At 37.5% G+C, this 18713-nt stretch overlaps 1 protein-coding gene across 1 annotated transcript; it reads right to left on the bottom strand.

Moving 5' to 3' along the window:
* Nucleotides 1-281: 281 nt before the first annotated feature.
* LOC115421861 (uncharacterized) lies at nt 282-5308 on the bottom strand. Its single transcript, XM_030137849.1, has 4 exons — nt 4802-5308; nt 4595-4685; nt 3584-3698; nt 282-3297 (listed from the first exon to the last, which is right to left on the bottom strand). Exons 1-4 carry the CDS (start codon nt 4983-4985, stop codon nt 2182-2184), a joined length of 1506 nt encoding a protein of 501 aa, XP_029993709.1. The 5' UTR covers nt 4986-5308; the 3' UTR covers nt 282-2181.
* Nucleotides 5309-18713: the final 13405 nt, after the last annotated feature.

Below are 18713 nucleotides of genomic sequence, written 5' to 3'. Positions count from 1 at the left end.
TAGTGGCTTGATAAATCCAAGATGGTATTTCAGATTCATAATATGTCTGAAATGCAACCACGTTTAGTCACAAACTTCAAAACAGGTTTGAAGGTGACAAAGTTTACTATTATTCATTTTGCACTAAAATGCTAAATCTCAAACTAAGCTGCTTTTACAACTCAACTAACCATAGTTTTCAGTGTGTTTCTCTGTCTAAAATTATCCATCTTAGAGTAAAATACTATCCTTTTGGGCTCACGTTAAAATACAGTGACAGAAAAGCCACTGGAGTATATAGATAAATATGGTTCTACTAAAATGTACTGATTTTTTTTTTTTTTTTTTAAATGGGGCTATGTGGGAGTTTCCACAAAAAGTTGAAAAATATGTAGTATGACACAGTGGTAAGAGGTGAGCTCAAGAAAAACAAGACATTTTTGGGTCACTGCTATAGTGCCACCATCAGGCCAAACTGGAAGTCTATGATCTGGAACAGTTGAAAAGGCCAAAAGATGAAAATATTCTGTAATAATTTAGTTATAATACAGATATTTGGGAAAAACAGTAGTTTGGACATTCATTTCATCTACTTTTCCTCTGTCCAAAATATCTTGACATGGCCATAGAGACGTCTGGATACACCTGGCTAAAACATGTATGAAAAAAATGAAATTACTCTAAATCTCTTAACAGGTTAGGTGCAACCACAGACTTATCAGCTCTATATAACATGGGGGAAGACATTTTCAGGATCATCCCAGCTCCAGTCAGTGAGTACAATGCATAGAAAATTGCCTACAATAAAGTGAAGATAAAGCTGTATCTTCAACAATTCTCTTCAATGGGTCTAAGGGGTCATTGTCAGACCAATAGAGACTCATCTAATGTCCTACAGTTTTGTTTGTTTTATGGTTGGTGGAAAAAAAAAATCTGTTTTTCAGATTTTATTACACCCAAGCCAATGGAAACTGGTAATACTTTCAAACACATTTGAGAGAACAAAACTACACTTTCTGCATGATTACATTTAGGTAATATAAAACAGTCAATATGGCCCTAGGTAGCTGATGTAAGTGGGAAAAACTTAATTCAGCACAAGTTTTATTTTAGAAACGATGTCTGATTGTGGTATTCATGGCCTTTTAGTTTATAACACTGCTCACATTCTAAAATGATCACTACACCACAAACTGTAAAGTACGGAACAGCCTGCAGTTCAGAGGCGATAGGCACTGTTTAATAAATCCAGACACATCTTGGTTACAGAACAGTGTTGCTTACTTTACAAAATAGATAGCATTTTAACTCTGCAGTGATTAAAAAGTGACAGTGTATTAACTATAGAACACTCACAAAATTAAAACAGCAGCATTGTGAGTGTGAACACTCCCATTTAGAAATGCACCAGTTTTAAAATGATCTGAACTGCATAAAAGCCAAATAATAGAGGTAGCAAAGATTAGTGTGCAATACATTCAGAGTACATAAAGTAGTCTTGCAAAATAGCCCAGATTTATCTCCAGACTTCACTAGCGCTCTGCCATCACTGGCGATTGGTCTGGCACCTCCCTTAAAGTTCTGGAATAAGGGTAAAAGTTATCTGGGTTATTTGCTCAGTTCTCCGGGAGTACTGAGCACAGGACGAGAGAAAGAAGAGGAAAGAAGTTGTTTTGGTTCAATATGTGCACAAGTATGCACATTGAGATATTAAAATAACAAACTCCTGACAAAAAATGACATAAAAAGACATCTTTGAAAAACTTGCCATTTTTAGGATATAGTTATAGTTTAGGGTTTGTTGTTTTACAGTGAGAGAGATTTTTAAAGCAATAATGAAGAGCGTGAAAGGCAGGAGAATGACAATCCTGCTACTGTGCAATGGAAATATTCACCCTTTTTCCAACAGAGTAGCTCCTGAAAGTCATACTATTCATAGAGTAATGCATATACATATCAATCATGGAAAGCCTTAACATATCCAAGGGCAAATATGGGAGTCATTCCAAGTGAGCTTATCTTTTAGATTGAGCATTCAAGCATCAAACACACAAAGGCGTTTGACAGAACTTCTTCTTAAATGCAAAGCATGGGTTTTGAACCGTATCAGTGGAACATAATGCAACACTTTAACAATAATACTAAAACACACTAAAACAAATACAGAACACACTGATGTTAAAAATCTCTCCCAGCTGTTTATCAACGGACAATTTTCCAGTCATAAGTCTCAAGTGTCTCCTTTTTGATTTTCTTATGCTGTTGCTGTTGTGGAGGAGTAACCACAGGTAATGCACATGGCTCCTCCTTTATAACATTCACAGTCGGAAGTTTGCCAAAAATACATGCATAATTCCTTTTAACCTCAAGAAATGATGATGTAAGGTACTGGGGTGAAAACATCTGTAATGAAGGTGGGAGTTCAGGAAGCACTGGTAGATGGGGCTGTACAAAATGTTTATGATAGTTTATTGGATTTGGACTGAAGTGATAGGGGGGAGTTTTTCTATTGTACCTGATCAGTGTGGGTGAAGGTGGACGGGAGGGGTCGAGCATCTTGGGGTCAGGGATTAGGAATGAGGTTAAAGGGCATTTGGTTGTAGTTTTGGACATTGAGATGGTAGCTATAGGTTCAGGTTTTGAGGACATGGGTGAAACACTCTGGTTCATAGCATCATGGGATTTATCAGCAAACTCAGCTTTTGGGTTAGGCTCAACAACCTTCTGACTGTTTTCTGGGGTGAGATGAACATTTACAGGCTGTGTCTCATTTGCAGATGCATCTTCCTCCACATCATTTTTAGGGACTGCCTGTGGCCGGAATAAAATATGACTATGACGCCGGCAGAACAGTACACCACACTGCCCACACTTCCTACCATCTTTAAGATGGAGCAGTTTGTGACGCTTAAGGTTATGGCTTGTAGGAAAAGAGCGTTCACACATGTTACACTTAAAGGAATGTTCATCTGTGAGGATATGTTCAGTGAAAGCTTCATTTTTGATGGGCTTTTCAGAAATCTCAAAGGGAACAGACACGTCTTCATCATTGGATAAAGGCCGTTCTTCATCATGCTGCTGTTTGTGTTTTACGAATTGAGAGACAACAGTGAAATTTCGATTGCAGCTGTCACACTGATATACACCTGCTCCGTTAAGTACAGATTTTAAAAGAATGACGGGTCTTCTTGTGTCTAGCTTTAGTATAGCTGCTGTTTCATGTGATAGCGATGTCCACTGAAGGCTGGATGCTACTTCTGATTTAATATTAATGACTCCATTTTCCATCTCCTCTTCCTCACTCACCATTTTTATTTCCTACAAAGCAGACACACAGGAAAGAGATTATTAAATGATGACAGAAACCCATCAAAAAAGAAGATCTCACTAAATGACAGACTATTAAAGCAATACAATATGGCAAGACAATGTGGAAAGCATTCTTTTTACAGAACATAAAACTACAGATGACTGAACAACTACCAGCCATACAATCAAACAACTCAAGTAAACTTTTGTTATAAATACAACAATACTGCAAAAACTACACTACACATTTTTAAACAATTAAATGAATTTAATAAAAACCAGTCATGGCTCTTACCTTTGGAAGTGAGGGAGTAGATGGTCCTTTTTTTACTTCTGAGAGTTCACCGTCAGGCAGAGGGGTTTCTTTATTTGTTCCCACACTGGATGCATAACACTCACTGCCATGTTTTCTATGGCACAGCAATATTTGAAAACATTTCATTTGACAAAAGTTGCATCTTCCACATAATGAGATATTTTAGAAGAGGAAAGCTACACACTTTGGAAATATGTATTGGAGGTATTTTGTGTGAGTGACATCAGGGAATCCTGGCTCTAACACTACCCTAAGGCTACATACTGTTCAGAAATATTTACTGCCAATACCTTGGCCTCCTTGTCAGTCACTAAGCCATTCTTCTTCTCCTACCCATTTCACATTTTAACAAAAACATACTTCAGTATACTAGTTCAGCTGGTTGGAATAATCCTAAAATAATGATGGAATATTTCTGCAGCTACTACTACACCTTGAAAATGGCAAAGGCACAAAATCTTTAGCTTGCAGCTCATCACCATTTCTTTTACACTCAAAGCAGATGTCCAACATAAAGAAATAAACCTACTGAAGATAACAATGTAAAATGTCTCTGTCATGAGAGATTTCCACATCAAGGTCTGAAAGAGAATAGTTAGTTCAGTGTGCTGTGACTTTACTGAAGTTCAGTCGTCAGTCCTAGAATGCACTTTATGTATAACAAGTGTATTACCAAAACTTAAGCTTTTCTTATTTATTTATCTCACAGTTCATCTGTCTCTAAAGAATGGAGGATGACATGGTAACATCATAATAACGTGTAACACAATAATAAGGACAGACAACATTATCTCTTTAAATTTATCTTTTTTACTACTAAAATGTAGTCTAATCTTTTTTTTCCAAAACAGTTGTTAATGGCACTAAAAAACTCTTGAAATCGCAGTATTTTGTAGTTTTTTTTCCTAGCCAGCACACTCCACAAACATAACACTCTTCACAGGTAAACTGAGCAAGCTAACAGATAGCTTACAACATCTATTATGTTACCTTTTTACTTTTTGTGCGGTCGGTTTCCTATTTGAGTATGTAAACACAGAAGGCACAAAATCCGGATTGTCATGATCCATGGATACCTCCCCTGCAAAATAGCAAACACAAACCGTTTAGCCAATTTAACGCCTCATCTTCAACTAAATCTAGACTGTGTGTTTCCTAAAGCTAACTAGCTAAGCATGTGTTTTCATGTCAACTAACCTGATACGAAATGAGCGCCACAGATTAGGGCATTTTTTTCCGGGATGTAGTCGTCTCCATTCACTCGTTGAATCGCTTGGAGCCATAAATTCCTTCGTTTTGTCTCTAATGGTATTATGTAAAATGTAAGTTTTCTGTTTCTTAAGTCCCGACTTTTGCACCCGACCACACAGCAAGACGGCATTTTGTCTCAAAAGTTTGGGGTTGGTGTTGAGGAAGTTATTGCTGCGTGATTTCCGCTATCGAGAGGCGCGCGCATCCTCACGCACACTCCTGATTGGTTGGATTCCACTGTGATTTACGGCATGTCGTGTTTATTATCTATATGTCCAGCTGAACAGTAAACAGCACTGTCCTTTTGCCGCTTTTTACATGAAAACAGCCTGAGTTTAGAAGGAATTGTGAATTACATGTTAATCAAACAAATAGTAATGCAAAGTGTGAATATTGCTGTAAAACACACATAATAAGCAGGTTATTCCATACAGATACTTGTTATCCTTGAGGAGCCTAGTTATTCTTGTCGTGTCTCCTTCTATCTGCATCAGGCAGTGGTGACTCACGCGGTGCAGTGACGCCCCCTGCAGGCCACTGTCACACTAAGTCTGACTCATCCCCACTATGAAATCTTAGGCTAGTTCAGACCACAGGCATAAGTGGTGTGATGTTTTTGCTCATATGTGACTCACATGTGTTTTTCATTACTGTATAACAAGCACTTTTCAGCTGAGATGTAAGCCATTTCTATATGTGGTCCTATATCAAATAAAGATTTGCTTTTTTTTGCAATGCCACCTAAATCTGAACAGTGAGATCAGAGATCAAATGTGTTTTCATTACACTTTATTGAGATTTGCCACAACTCTGCATAACAAGAAGTTGTTAAAATGGGTTCTAAATAGCAACATATACAACAAATACAGCAGGGAAATGCAATTCAGCTGTAATGTAACTCCAAAACATAATATAACATTAAAACAGCAACATATGGACACAGACCATTTTACCAAGTTACTAAGCATGAACACAGACAGTGTGAACATAACTAAATAGACCACAGGTTTGCCATTTTTTGGCACAAGACCCAAAAAAGGTTTTTTTGTGTCACCAAAAGACCAAACATGCAAATATAAATGAAGAAATGTTGTAACATGTCAATTCATGGGCTTTTTAGCCTTTATTAGAGACAGTTTATAGAGACAGGAATGATGCAAAGAGACAGTAATGTGCAGCGAAGTATCTGGGCTGGGAATAAAACCCAGATCACTGTGACAAGGCCCTGGGCCATGAAGGATGTGTGCTACACAGTAAACCACAAGGGTGTCCCTAGTGTCTCCTTTTTTTTGACTCTTTCATCATCAAAACACTGTCCACATCACCTGAGATGAAGAGAGCAGTGAAGCCAAGAAAACACAGTCATTCTATTTGAATAGGCAGAGGAGAAAGGACTACTGAAATCTTTTACTTATGTAAAAGTACGAAATAATAAAAAATAATACACTGAAAATGTTCCACAAATTACTGAAAGAACAGAAGTGCATGCTTCAAACTGTATTCAAAGGGACAGAAAGTAAGAGTAGGTCTTACCTTTTTACGAAGATTTGTATATACAGCATTTGAATACATTTCCTAATAAATTAGGGAATTTCATTCCCACATAATGCATTTTTTTCTTTCTTTTTTCTTTTTGCCAAAAAATAAACATCTGAGCCCTTTAGAAGAACAAGATAGCATGCCTTTATTGGGGAAATTCAATTTTTGTCTCTGTTGTTATTTTGTACACACACAGGCCCAAATACACACACATGCACAAACGGGATCAATTTGATTTAACTTTTTGGAAAAGGCCATAATAGACTGTCAGGAATCTCAACAAGACTTTAGGTTAATCCAGCAATTGTCAAGTGTGTAAATTATTTTCAAGCAACTCATAATGTAGATATAATTTGTTTGATTTCAAAAAGTATGAAAAAGACAAAGTTTGCAGTGATTTACTCGTACTAACTCTAAAACACATCTATAAGCATTGAGCTGTCATGCTTTGAAAATTTTTTTAAAAAGGTTGTATAATAATAATAACAAGAAGAAGAAGACGAAGAAAAAGAAGAAGAAGGAGAAGAAGAAGAAGAAGAAGAAGAAGAAGAAGAATTATTTATATAGCAGTTTTTGCAGAAAGGTTTCACAAAGTGCTTTACACTAAAATCAAAAATAAAATACATAGACAGCAGAACCCACTAATAAATACACAGGTATAAAACATACAGGTACATTCAGAGACACAAGCATAAAAACGTAGAAGCAAATGGTGACACCCCCCCCACACACCTAAAAGCCTGTCTAAACAAGAAGAATTTCTGTTGCTTTTTAAATTGCGAAGTGCTGGTGGCAGGCCATTCCAAAGTCTCGGGGCCGCAGCTTGGAAAGCTCGATCCCCTCTATTTTTGAAGTGAGTGTGGGGGATGACCAGCTGGCGCTGTCTCGAGGATCTAAGAGCCCGTGGAGGGTTGTGCAATTCTAGCAACTCAAAATGTAGACAGGGGATTGGCCATTTAAAGCTTTAAAAGTAAGAACTAAAATTTTAAAATATATCCTAGAAAGAACCTTGAGCCAGTGTAGCTCTGCTAAAATTGGTGTGATATGTGCTTTTTTACAGGTGTGAGTTAAAAGCCTTGCAGCAGAGTTCTGAACAGCCTGAAGACGATGAAGATCCTTCTGTAGTATTAGACATTGTTATTAGACATTTTAGTTGACCACCATGCTAATACTGCAAAGCTTTCAATTTTAGCATCAAATGATAAACACGGGGGGTAAAATAACCTCAGATTAGTGCTGCCACAAAAAGAAATGTGAGATGTAACCCTCTCTTTAGTTGTCTTTATACAACAACTTTGCTGTAGTTTTGGATATTGTAGAAAATGTACCCACAAATCAATGCTCTGCTGTTGACAGTGTTTTCACAAGGAATACCAATTGATCTGACTGCGACTTTTCTGTGGTGTTTGTAAATGTGAAACAGGACATTAATGGGGAAAAAACAAAACAAATCAAATGCTTATTTGTTGAGAAAAAAAAATCATAAAATTGTACAGAAGCTGCATGTAACTCACCATTACTACAAAGTGTAGGTTTATAGGGGGAAAAAAAGTGTGGTTAAAATTGTAAAAGAAATGAAAGTTCCTTGGCTTTTACCAGTTTAAGTGTCGACTGCTTCTTGTAAATCAAGAACAGTGTCACAAATACACTCAAGGGCACTTCAAATCATAAACCATTTTATTATTGCAATTTTTTTTCTGAGGCACCACATTAAAACTCATTTAAAAACAGAACGGCTTTTATGTATCAGCTGAATTCTGTTACGTATAGCAATAAAAACAGAGAGGTTGCAGAAGCTTGTAATGTGTTTAGTGGCATTTTCTGGTGTTAATAGTAAGCATGTCCTTTGATGTATCAGGTCAGTTTGTGTCACCTGTTATGACTAATGTCTTATGTCTGAACCAAATGCGTATCAAGTGCTTGTTGTCTGTCTTTTACACACCCATGTTTAACTGAACTGTTCCCTGTTTGTATTCAACACACTCCCTCCAATTACTCAGAGGAGCTCTTAAAGTGCCCTTGAGTTTATTCTGTTTAAAGTGCTGTTTAGTCACACTTGTGCAGTTAATTTCCAAAGTAAAACCTTTTTTTCCGGAAGCACAAAGAGTCCTCTCTGTCTTGTTCACTGTTACTGCAGGTCTACTGCACTCTGAATAATGAGTGCAGTATGATTACTTTCCTGTGTATCACTATCACAGCTACAAGTGTATTAATAATGGTCAAATTAGGAATTAATTACAATAATAGCTTTTGAGTAATTCAGAATTAGATTAGATTAAATCCCTACTTTATTAAATTGAGTCATTGTCTGCCAGTAGATGTCACTGTGGTGTAGTGTCTGGAAATAATACTTTTTGGCTTACTTTTACAAGATTCATAAACACAATCAGGTATTTTTGTTTAAAATGTGTGAAATTTGTATTTTAAATTATTGATGAGTCCTGCATATTTCACAGGAGACTCCAAATCATATTGAAAGCTTGAGCCAAACCCAGATAAGCCGCACACCTGCATCTCTTCAAAGAGAAAAACTAGACACCTACTGATTCCAGTGTTTTGTCAGCGTTCAACAGGCTTTCACCGATGCATATCACAAACAGGAATGCAAACAGTTGCTGCCACTGTCGAGGATTTTATCAGGACTTTTTCCCCCTGCATCTGTCAGCCTTTTTGTACAATCACAAAACTCCATACTCCAGTATACAGATCACTTATCAAAGCTGTGCAACTATATCTACATGACCTGAAAAGAAATAAATAGGCATTGCCACTGTGTCCATACCCTCCCTCCTTCCCCTCTTCTCCCTCAAGGTGACTCCTCCATCTGCACCCTCCCTAGTCTTGCCAATCCCTCTCTCTGCAGTAGCCACGATACAGTAACTAGGATCTGAGCCCCCTCTTCTTTTTTAACCTGTTTCATTAGTTTTCTCAGAGTCAAGGCTCTGCTGTGCCGCTTTGTTCCTCATCTGAGAGATACAGCGAGTCTGAGAGACAGACATGGGGGGTAGATGGGTCATCAAACTGAAATTATATGTTGTTTCTCCATTTCTTATGACTTATAAGAAAATCAGGTTGTATTCCATTCACATTTTCATCTTTTTCATCTGTTCCTACAGGGATATTTCTTAGTACCAGTTTCATTTCACTGCACAGCTTCCCCATTTTAATTACCCTCTTCTTCACCCCTCATCGTGTTGTTCCAATTGGAGAGAAAAAGGGAAAAGATGGAAAATTAGAAGAAGATTGAGGAGAGAATAAAACATAAAAAAAGGGCGGGGCGGGCTGGGTATGAAGGGGTGGCCTGTTTTTGGTGAAGGAGAAAAAGGAGATGCAGAGGGGGTAATACAAGCCCATTCCTTGTTTTTTGGTTTTTTTTTTAAATTAAGATGGGTCAGAAATTATTATTTAGCACGAATACACACTGTGTGATTGTTTCCTTTCTTTAGTGTTTTCCTTTCACAGATGAAAATATTCAGCTTTCACACCAGCTTGTAGCCCACATGCCATGTTTGACACTTGGGATTGTTGCTACCTGGTGGTGTTTTGGCGGCTGTGCACTGACATTGACAGACATCTCTGTGTTTAACCAACAGTGCAGCAGCCCCCAGCCTCAGTCACGTACAGTATACGGGGATCATTATGGCTGCCGTTGCCGCTATCACTCAGTTGTCTGGTGAAGGGTTGAGCCACTACAACACAATTACACATTCATTTCACCCTCACAGCAAGCCAGCCAGTCATCCAGCCACCCCTCCCCCCTGCTCCCCATCTCCTCCCTGCTTTGCTCTGCTCTTTCTCCCCCCTACCTTCATATTTCTATAACACTTTCCCTCACCCACCGTTACCATCCCTACCTGATGTGGGTTACAATTCATCCCTCCTTCCTGCACCTTTAGCCCTTTACTCTGTTTTTTTTTCACATCTTATTCCATATCAGCAGCAGGTTTGAAAAAATTCACAAAAAGCAGAAGCAGAGCTGGAGCAAAAGTGGGGAGGTGAAGGCCAAAGGGGTGAAGATAAGAGGCGAGGTAAAGGGAGAAAAACAGCATGAAATAGTGTGAAGGGGAGGACAGAGTAAGAGTGGAGTAGGAGGGAGGAAAGACGGTTTTCTGGATGGAGAATGGGGGTGAGTGGAGAGACTGGATAATGATATATTGATTTGGTTGCGCCTGGGGCAAATATGTAGGAGTACGTGGGAAGAGAGGACTCACTACTCACAGATGTTTCAAAACACCTGGGTGGGATAGATTTTGTTTATTATACTTAGGAGACGAGAAGTACGGATTGTAAACACCTCCAAATATCCCATGAAGGATTTACACAAAGACACCATTTACATTTCAAAGTTGTCTTGCTGTGTCGGCAGCTAAAGAGCAAATGGAAGGGAATTGTGATTGTTTTTATGTAAAAGAAAAAAAAAAGGTAGCTTAGATGTCAATAACATATCCAAGCTGGACTGGAATAATATCAAAGCTTCTGGTCATAAAAGCAGGCATTTAGACAGAGAATAGTCATTGGGGATCATATTAGGTGAGATCACCAAGGGGGAAGAAATAGGGATGGAGTGGAATTAATGGGTTTTTTTCGCAAATCTTCCTCTTCATGGTGCATCAAGGTGTGCTTGGGCGATGTGGCCCTCTGGGAAAATGTGTGGAAGATGTCAATATTGATTATTAAATACATTGCAGGGCGAATGATATAGTCACTATTGATCCAAAGAGTCAACGAAGATAGATTATTATTGTAACACATCAGGAACTGCACAGCTGGAGTCATCCCACAGGCATCCAGTTTTAAAAATAATTTATTATACTGAGATAATAACTTAATTTCAGAAATTAATTGAGCCCTGGCTGAGAATTTTTAATTACTGCCTGTTGTTGTCATCATCCACATTCCTAATGTCCTAATGCAACACTCAGTTTCTGTTGTATTTGATTTAATGCGTAATGCTGTGTCTACAGGCTGAGGCAGAGGTTACACTGCAATCCAAGCGTAGGAGAGGAAGACTCCATATTGTGGTCTCCATATTAGCACTCAAATTAATTAGGCCACTCTCTCCAAGCCTTCCTCCTCCCCTCAGGTAATCACCTTCCCCTCTGGAAAAGTCAAATCTACGCCCACTCCACTTCTCTTGTGTTCTCCCATCTCGAATCCCTTTGTCTCTCAACTTGCTACTTTAGTCATAAGCTCTTCTCCTCCGCCCAGCTTTCTGTCTTTGCCCTCAGTCACTCCCTCTGTTTCCAAACATCTCCTATTCTCTCTTTCTTTTTTTTTTATATATTTAGGATGCCACTGGCAGCTCTCTGCAGCATCCTCATTAAAGAGCAACAGATTAACTGCAGTACAATCTCTGTGCTTTACGTTTATTGCTTCTTTACAGGCAGTCCAGCTTTGCACAGGACCAGCTCCTTACATCCCCTTTCCTCTCGACACATTAGCAGGGCAAGGTGAGGAAATATGGAGTTGTAATGAGCCAGGATTTGAGAACAGTGATGGGTGCTCATGAGGGAATAACACCCCTCCCATTTCTGCCTCCACCCCACCTCCCCAACCACCACGAAAAGCCATTAATTTGTGCAAGAAGGAGACACGACCCACATGATGGTTAGACTCCTGTAGATAATGGCTATTCCACTGAACAACTCTAAAGAGGACTCTGCTTGTTTTGTCTCCCTTAAATAAAAAAAAAAGATATTTTACAACTTCTCTTATTTAAATGCCAAGACATAAAAATAAATGTATTTTTGCCATGCTATGTAAACCTTTAATTTTAAGAAAGTGTCACACAAATCAAGAAGGATATGAACAAAATCACATGAAAATGACAACACAACTCAGTCACATATTGAGTTGTTTAGAAAAATCCACTAAAGTAAGTACTCAGAGGAAAGGATTTGCCTTGCATTGTGTGTTGTCTTTATCCTAATACTGTTAAATCCAACCTGCGAACTGGTTGCATGGGTTTTCACTTTGAACTCTGTTTAGGCTTAGTATAATGATATGATAAAAGAAGGCTGGTGTCTTCTGGATGTTGCAACGTTTTTGTAACTCACTGTTGTGTGTGTGATTGTTATCTTAAGTAGTTCATCTGTAGACTGTTAAATAGCAAGACGATTTGTTGGAATATTCTGATGTTGGAACAAGCTCTTTCTGATAAACATACACTGTTGCCTATTACGTTGGAATAATTTTATTTTCAGACACATTCCTCTTTTTATTCCAGTTTCTACACATTGATAATCACCTTTGGCCAGGTTAAATGAGTCCTAGTTACACTTTATCTATCAATAATAAATCACAGTGTTACAATCATTTCATGTGAAGAGGTTAAAATATTTTATTCCAATTATGTGGGCAACAGCGTATAATTCAATGTATGTGAGTATGTGTTTAGTTTTTAAGCATGACAATGTGTAATCTAACAAAATCCTTAAAGATTCATAATGTTGAACTGTACTGATCCAATCCCCTTGGAAGGATCAAGCTCTGTGCTTCACTGAATCCATACATTTTGACAAGATTTCCATCAAATGTTGAAGGAAATCGCACGTTATCAAGGGCTTACTGTAATTGAATAACAGTAGAGCTGATTGCATTGAAGAGACCAAAAGTCAGCTGTAATTATTTTAGCCTTTATCAAACCAGGAAAAACTCAGAGATTAAGAACCTCTCTTATCTCCAGCCAACAGAAACAGCAGGCTTTGAAGGTTTTCAGACAGCGTTGTAGCCGTAACAGTGAAATAAATGATAGAATCATAAAATGTCAAATGCAATAAACAAAAATATTCATCAAATAATCTTTGTCAAGAAATGAAGGAATCAGGCAAAACATTTACAGTTAAATGTGTCTTTCACCAAGTTACTAAAAAGGCTTTGGAAACAACCAGTGAGTCCAGATCTTTAAGTCTTTTTTTCTCAGTTCAGTACAAATCTTTGGAACAGATAATGAGTACAAAGTGTGGGAAGGTTTTAACAACCCACACTGTTCAATAAATGTAGTTTTAATGATATGAAGGAAACAAACTCATGAACAAGCGTTAAGTCTGTGAGTGCAAGAGTGCAGCAGTCTCAGTATATTTAGATTATATGATACAATTTTAGGTTATTTCCTCCCCTCTTTTATGCGTTCACCTTATTGCTTTGTTATTATTATCTTCAGTGTTATCATTATTATTCTACAAGTCAATTGCAGTATATAGTATTCATCTAACATCCATCTAATTCTTCAGAATGATTTCACAAGTGGTTTGTTTTCTTGCTCTTTTCCTTCTGCTGCTGCATCCCCTCCTTTCTTCTTTCTTTCTCCCTTCTCCTTACTGCCATCATAATATAGGAAAATGTATCACTTGTAAACATTGTAAGTATGCTCACTTGCAACTAAAACATCTTTAATTATAATCAGTTTCCAAAGGTTCTAGGACACAGAATTATCACTACTAAAGTAATATCAGTAAAAATACAATACCAATGGCCACAACAGGTAAAAACTAAGCATGAAAAATAAGAAGATATTACTCTACATACACTATAAACTTTATTATAAATATTATTTTTGCCATAAATATTAGTGTACATTGTAAGTGCATATTTTCTATGTTGTTTCTGTACATTTGTTTATTTATTTATTTATTTATTTTATAATTTTTAAAATATTTTTCCAGTTGTTCTATGTCTTTTAATCTATTCTATCTATTGTATTTTACTCTGTTATTTTGGTTTTTCTGTACAGCACTTTGGCCCACTGTGGTTGTTTTAAAGTGCTTTACAAATAAAGTTGGATTGGATTGGATGATGTCTGCCTATCCTGGAAGCCCATCCTTCTCTGTGAATCTTCAGGTCTTTAATCTTGAAGAGCAGATGATGTTGGATTAATACAGATAGTAAAGTTCTTTGAAGTAAATGTGTGATTTTTGATATTGGGGCTATGTAAATAAAATGCAACTGAATTGAACTTAAATGAGTTAAACAAAATGAAGTGTCTTACCAGCCAAATGTCTGAAAAGTAAAAGGAGTCACTGGAGTAAAATGGTCCAGGTCTGTGTTTTACCATGACATATAATGTTTTTGGATTGAAATTACCGCTAAATTACTGTGTATGTTGAATATTAGTTGTGTTATCTTTTGAGGTTGAGTTTATTTTATCTACTTTATAAACTCTTGGGTAGTTTAATTTACATCAATGTGAAATATTGAACATTTGGAGAATCACTGTCCTGTAAGACCTGCATATTTCTAAAAATTAAACTTTTCATGAGTTCAAAAAACCAGGCTTTGAGAGAAAGAATCAAAGCTCCCTCTGTTGAAGTACAATTAGACACAGGTGAGCACTCCTTTGTGGAGCCTCATCTGCTCTCAGCCCACACACTGGCTTTCCCTTTATTCCATTTATTTATTTATTTATTTATCTGTCTTAGACTCCATCTCATGCTGCCTCAATGTCGCTTTGAGCTGGCCTGCCCTCATGTTTTCCTCTGTGAAATGGTTTTCACACACAGTGACTTCTTCAGAATGTGAATGAAGCCATTGAGAGGGGATGTCACAACCCCCACGATGATGAGTATCACTTCATATGCACATTCATCCACACACATTTGCCAAATAGCACGATGAAGACACGCATTAGCATAATACATTCTCTAAAACTTTATTCAAACATTAACCACCAAAACTTAATGCCATACCCTAAACTAATATTAACCTTAAAACAAACACTTAACCTCAAACATCCTGGAAAAAGTTCATTCAAATGTGAAAATCAGCTAAAATGTCCTCACTTCAGTGGATAAGAACACAAAGATCCTTATACAGGAGCACACACACTGGGATTCCCTGTGTTTAAGGAATATTACATTACTTATTTTCATTTCCTAGAGAAATACCTTAACCACAACATGTTTCACCATAACCATATAAAACCCTAAACCATTATATTTACTGATTTCTTTCTTGAAATATATTATAAAGGTGCCAAGTCTCCACAATTTACTGCAGAAACAAGATTTATGTCTCTATAACATAACAAATACTTGGGGCACACACACACTTATGCAAAAAAAAACACACACCACACACATAAATATGTCTCCTGTGCAGTGTATTATGTACAGGCAGTCTTCACCTCACAGTAAATAAATAATGAGCACACTGTTAAAATTCTGCCAGTATACTATCACTTCATTGCTATCAGCCCTCTGCTTCCCTACTCAGAGTCTCTCCACAGAAAAGAAAGGCCTCGCTAAGAAGAAAGACACTGTTTCCCTTTTTTTCCTTTTTTTAAATACACATTTCTATTTCTTGATTTTGATCTCCTCCGATCATCCTTTTCTCCAGCTCCTTTTCTTTTCCTTCTTCATTTCACTTTCCTACCAGAACTTCTCCTCTGAGTCTTTGTCAGATTCTGCCCCTACTGCCTTCTCTCCTCATGTATGAATAATATTTCCCATTAATATTTTTGTGAAACAAAAGCTCATGTGAAATGTTACAGGAATATTCAAACATGAGTGCCTTTGAGCTTCTGCTCTACATTTGATTTCTCTGGTACTTTACTGATGTGCTGCAATCCGTGGTGGTACAGGTAGAGTTCAGTACAAACAGAGGAACTGGGTCCTCCGGGCTGACTGCCCTTTGATCAGTCGGGACAGGACGAAGTACATGTAACTGTCGTGGGTAATATGAAATGACAAGCACTGGTATTTAAACTGGACAAGATATGATCTGCACAAGGCGGATCTGTCCAGTTAAATGTGATGACCTCTATTTTCTGTGTCTTGTGGAACAGGCAGATGATATTTCAGCACAACACTCTGACCTTTTGTATTTAGATGAAGAACTAAAGTGTACAGATTGAGGTTGAGGGACTCATCACAGCAGCAGAAAACATACGATCAACAAATTAACAGAAAAATCAATATAAAGTGTCTAAGTACTGCTATGTATTTCCAGAACAGCTTCATCGCTCCTCAGCTTTGCCTCAAGTCTGTGAAGATATGAACACATTTCATCAAATCATATTCCCTCATTTGGTGTTTTGATGATGGTCAAAAAACAAATAAACACTGTCTGACACATCAGTCTTTTTTTATAAGCGCTAAATCTGTGGATGACCAGGACAGCACAAAGCCAAGTATTCTTAAATATAACAGAATTGCCATGTTCTGGGGAAAATATCTGCCAATGACATATATTCATTTGGCTCGGCATTATTTCTGAAAGTTAGTTAGAGATTTTCTTGTGATCAAACATGTAGAACTGAGGAGAGATGTTTTTTTTTTTTTAACCTGCTGACGGTTTCAGCAGGTATGTAAAAAAAAAAAAAAAAAAAAAGCATCTTTCCTCAATTCTACTCGTCTGATCACAAAAAAATCTCTAACATTTGGAATGGAAGACATGACGAATGTAATTAATATATTTATTTCTGAAAATCTGAATAGAAACGTTATCAACTAAACAATTAAAGAAGGGGGGAGGGGGGATGCTAATATTTAACCAAGATGTGCTTAATACAAGCAACAAACCACTACTACAGTGATTAGAGGTACTAGTATCCTTCATGAATTGGTCATAAAATGTGATCTGATCTGGATCTAAGTCACAGTTACAGATACAGACATAATAATTTTAATATTTCATGTGTTTATTGAACGCAGTTAAACAGTCATACTTCTGGAAAAGTCAGTGAACTATTAGGCTGATGACTCCAAAAAGAGCTAACAAGAGTCAGGAGTCAGAAAACCTGAAATCCAATCAATGAAATGAGATTTGAGCAAGGTATGGAATTTGTTTGACGTACAAATAACACCCAGACTACTTGAGTTTGCTCTCCAGTACTCTCCAAAGACCTTCAATCAAGAATTGTTGATTTGAGACATAGGACTGGAACGGGTTACAGAGTAATCTCAAAGACTTTGGGGATTCACTAGTACACAGTTAGACAAATTGTCCATAAATGGAGACAATTTCAGACTGTGGCCACTCTCCCCAGAGGTGAACGCCAAGCCAAGTTGACACCAGGGGCACAATTCAGAATGGTCTTTGAAGTAAATAAGAACCCTAGAGTAACAGCTAAAGGTTTGAAGACATCATTGGAGCAGGTTAGCGCTTCTGTACATGAGTCTACAATACGTTAAAGATTGAACAGACATGATGTCCAAGGCAGAACACTGTGGAAGAACCTGCTGCTTTCAGCAAAGCATTACTGCATGCCTCAGGTTTGCCAAAAAGCACCTTAACGCTCAACAACCCTACTAGGAAAATGTTTTGTCAACTGATGAAAATAAGGTTGAATTGAACAGGTGTAAAAAGGGAATAGCGTACCAACATGAGAACATAACACCATGGTGAAGTATGGTGGAGGGAGTATCATGATTTGAGGCTGTTTTGCTGCTTCAGGGCCTGGAACACCTGCCATCATGGAAGAGAAAATGAATCCTTATGTTTATCAACGTGCTCTACAAGTTAATGTGAAAGTGGCTGTCCCCCCACTGAGGCTCAGTAGAAGACTGGTGATGCAGCAGGACAATAATACCAAACCTCAAAGTAGATGTACTACAGAATGGCTTTAGAAAAACAAAATATATCTTTTGGAGTTGAGTCAGAGCCCAGACCTGAATCAAATAGAGATGCTGTGGAATGACCTCCAGAGAGCTGTTTACACTAGACATCCTAAGAACACAGCTGAACTGAAGCAGTCCTGTGAGGAGGAGTGGTCCAGAATGCCCCTGAACATTGTGCAGGTCTGATCAACAGCTACTGAAGCCCTTGGATGAGGTTAAATGATGTTCAACCAGTTATTAAATTCAAGGGTTAAGGTCCTTTTTCCAACAACACTTGTAACTGTTTATTTTGCTCAACATTGTCTTTGTCTTTGTTTTTTTTAATGAATATGAGATTAATTTCTATAAAAAAACAGAGAAACGTGATCCTCAAATCACCTGTTTTTGGACATACCAAGAAGACAAAAGGCAACAGAGCTTTTTCTGTGGCAGGTCCAAGGCTCTGGAACTCTCTGCCCCAACATGTCACATGTGTACAGTCCATTTAACATTTTAAATCTAGTTTGAAGACGCACCTATTTGCACTGGCTTTTAATACAAGTGTGTCACTTTTAATTTGTTTCATCTTCTGGTTTTATTTTTAGAGACTATTTTATTATTGCGTACTTGTTTTATCAGTTTTAACAGACCTTATAATTTATTACCTCCACCAAGGATGATGGAGGTTATGTTTTCATCAGGGTCTGTCTGTCTGTTAGCAAGATAACTCAAAAAGTTATGGACAGATTTTGAGGAAATTTTCAGGAAATGTTGATACTGGCATA

Source organism: Sphaeramia orbicularis, chromosome 7, assembly GCF_902148855.1.
Source record: "Sphaeramia orbicularis chromosome 7, fSphaOr1.1, whole genome shotgun sequence".
NCBI lineage: Eukaryota > Metazoa > Chordata > Actinopteri > Kurtiformes > Apogonidae > Sphaeramia > Sphaeramia orbicularis.
The sequence above is the reverse complement of the archived record's forward strand: the minus strand, read 5'-3'. Positions and strand labels throughout refer to the sequence as shown.

Bases quoted from the DNA above. Each gene is read 5' to 3' on its own strand.
- LOC115421861 (XM_030137849.1), bottom strand. From the start codon at position 4,985: ATGCCGTCTTGCTGTGTGGTCGGGTGCAAAAGTCGGGACTTAAGAAAC. The intron at 3,699-4,594 runs GTAACATAATAG...GCTGTGCCATAG, and splicing joins ACCGCACAAAAAGTAAAAAG to AAAACATGGCAGTGAGTGTT. The intron at 3,298-3,583 runs GTAAGAGCCATG...TCTGCTTTGTAG, and splicing joins CTACTCCCTCACTTCCAAAG to GAAATAAAAATGGTGAGTGA.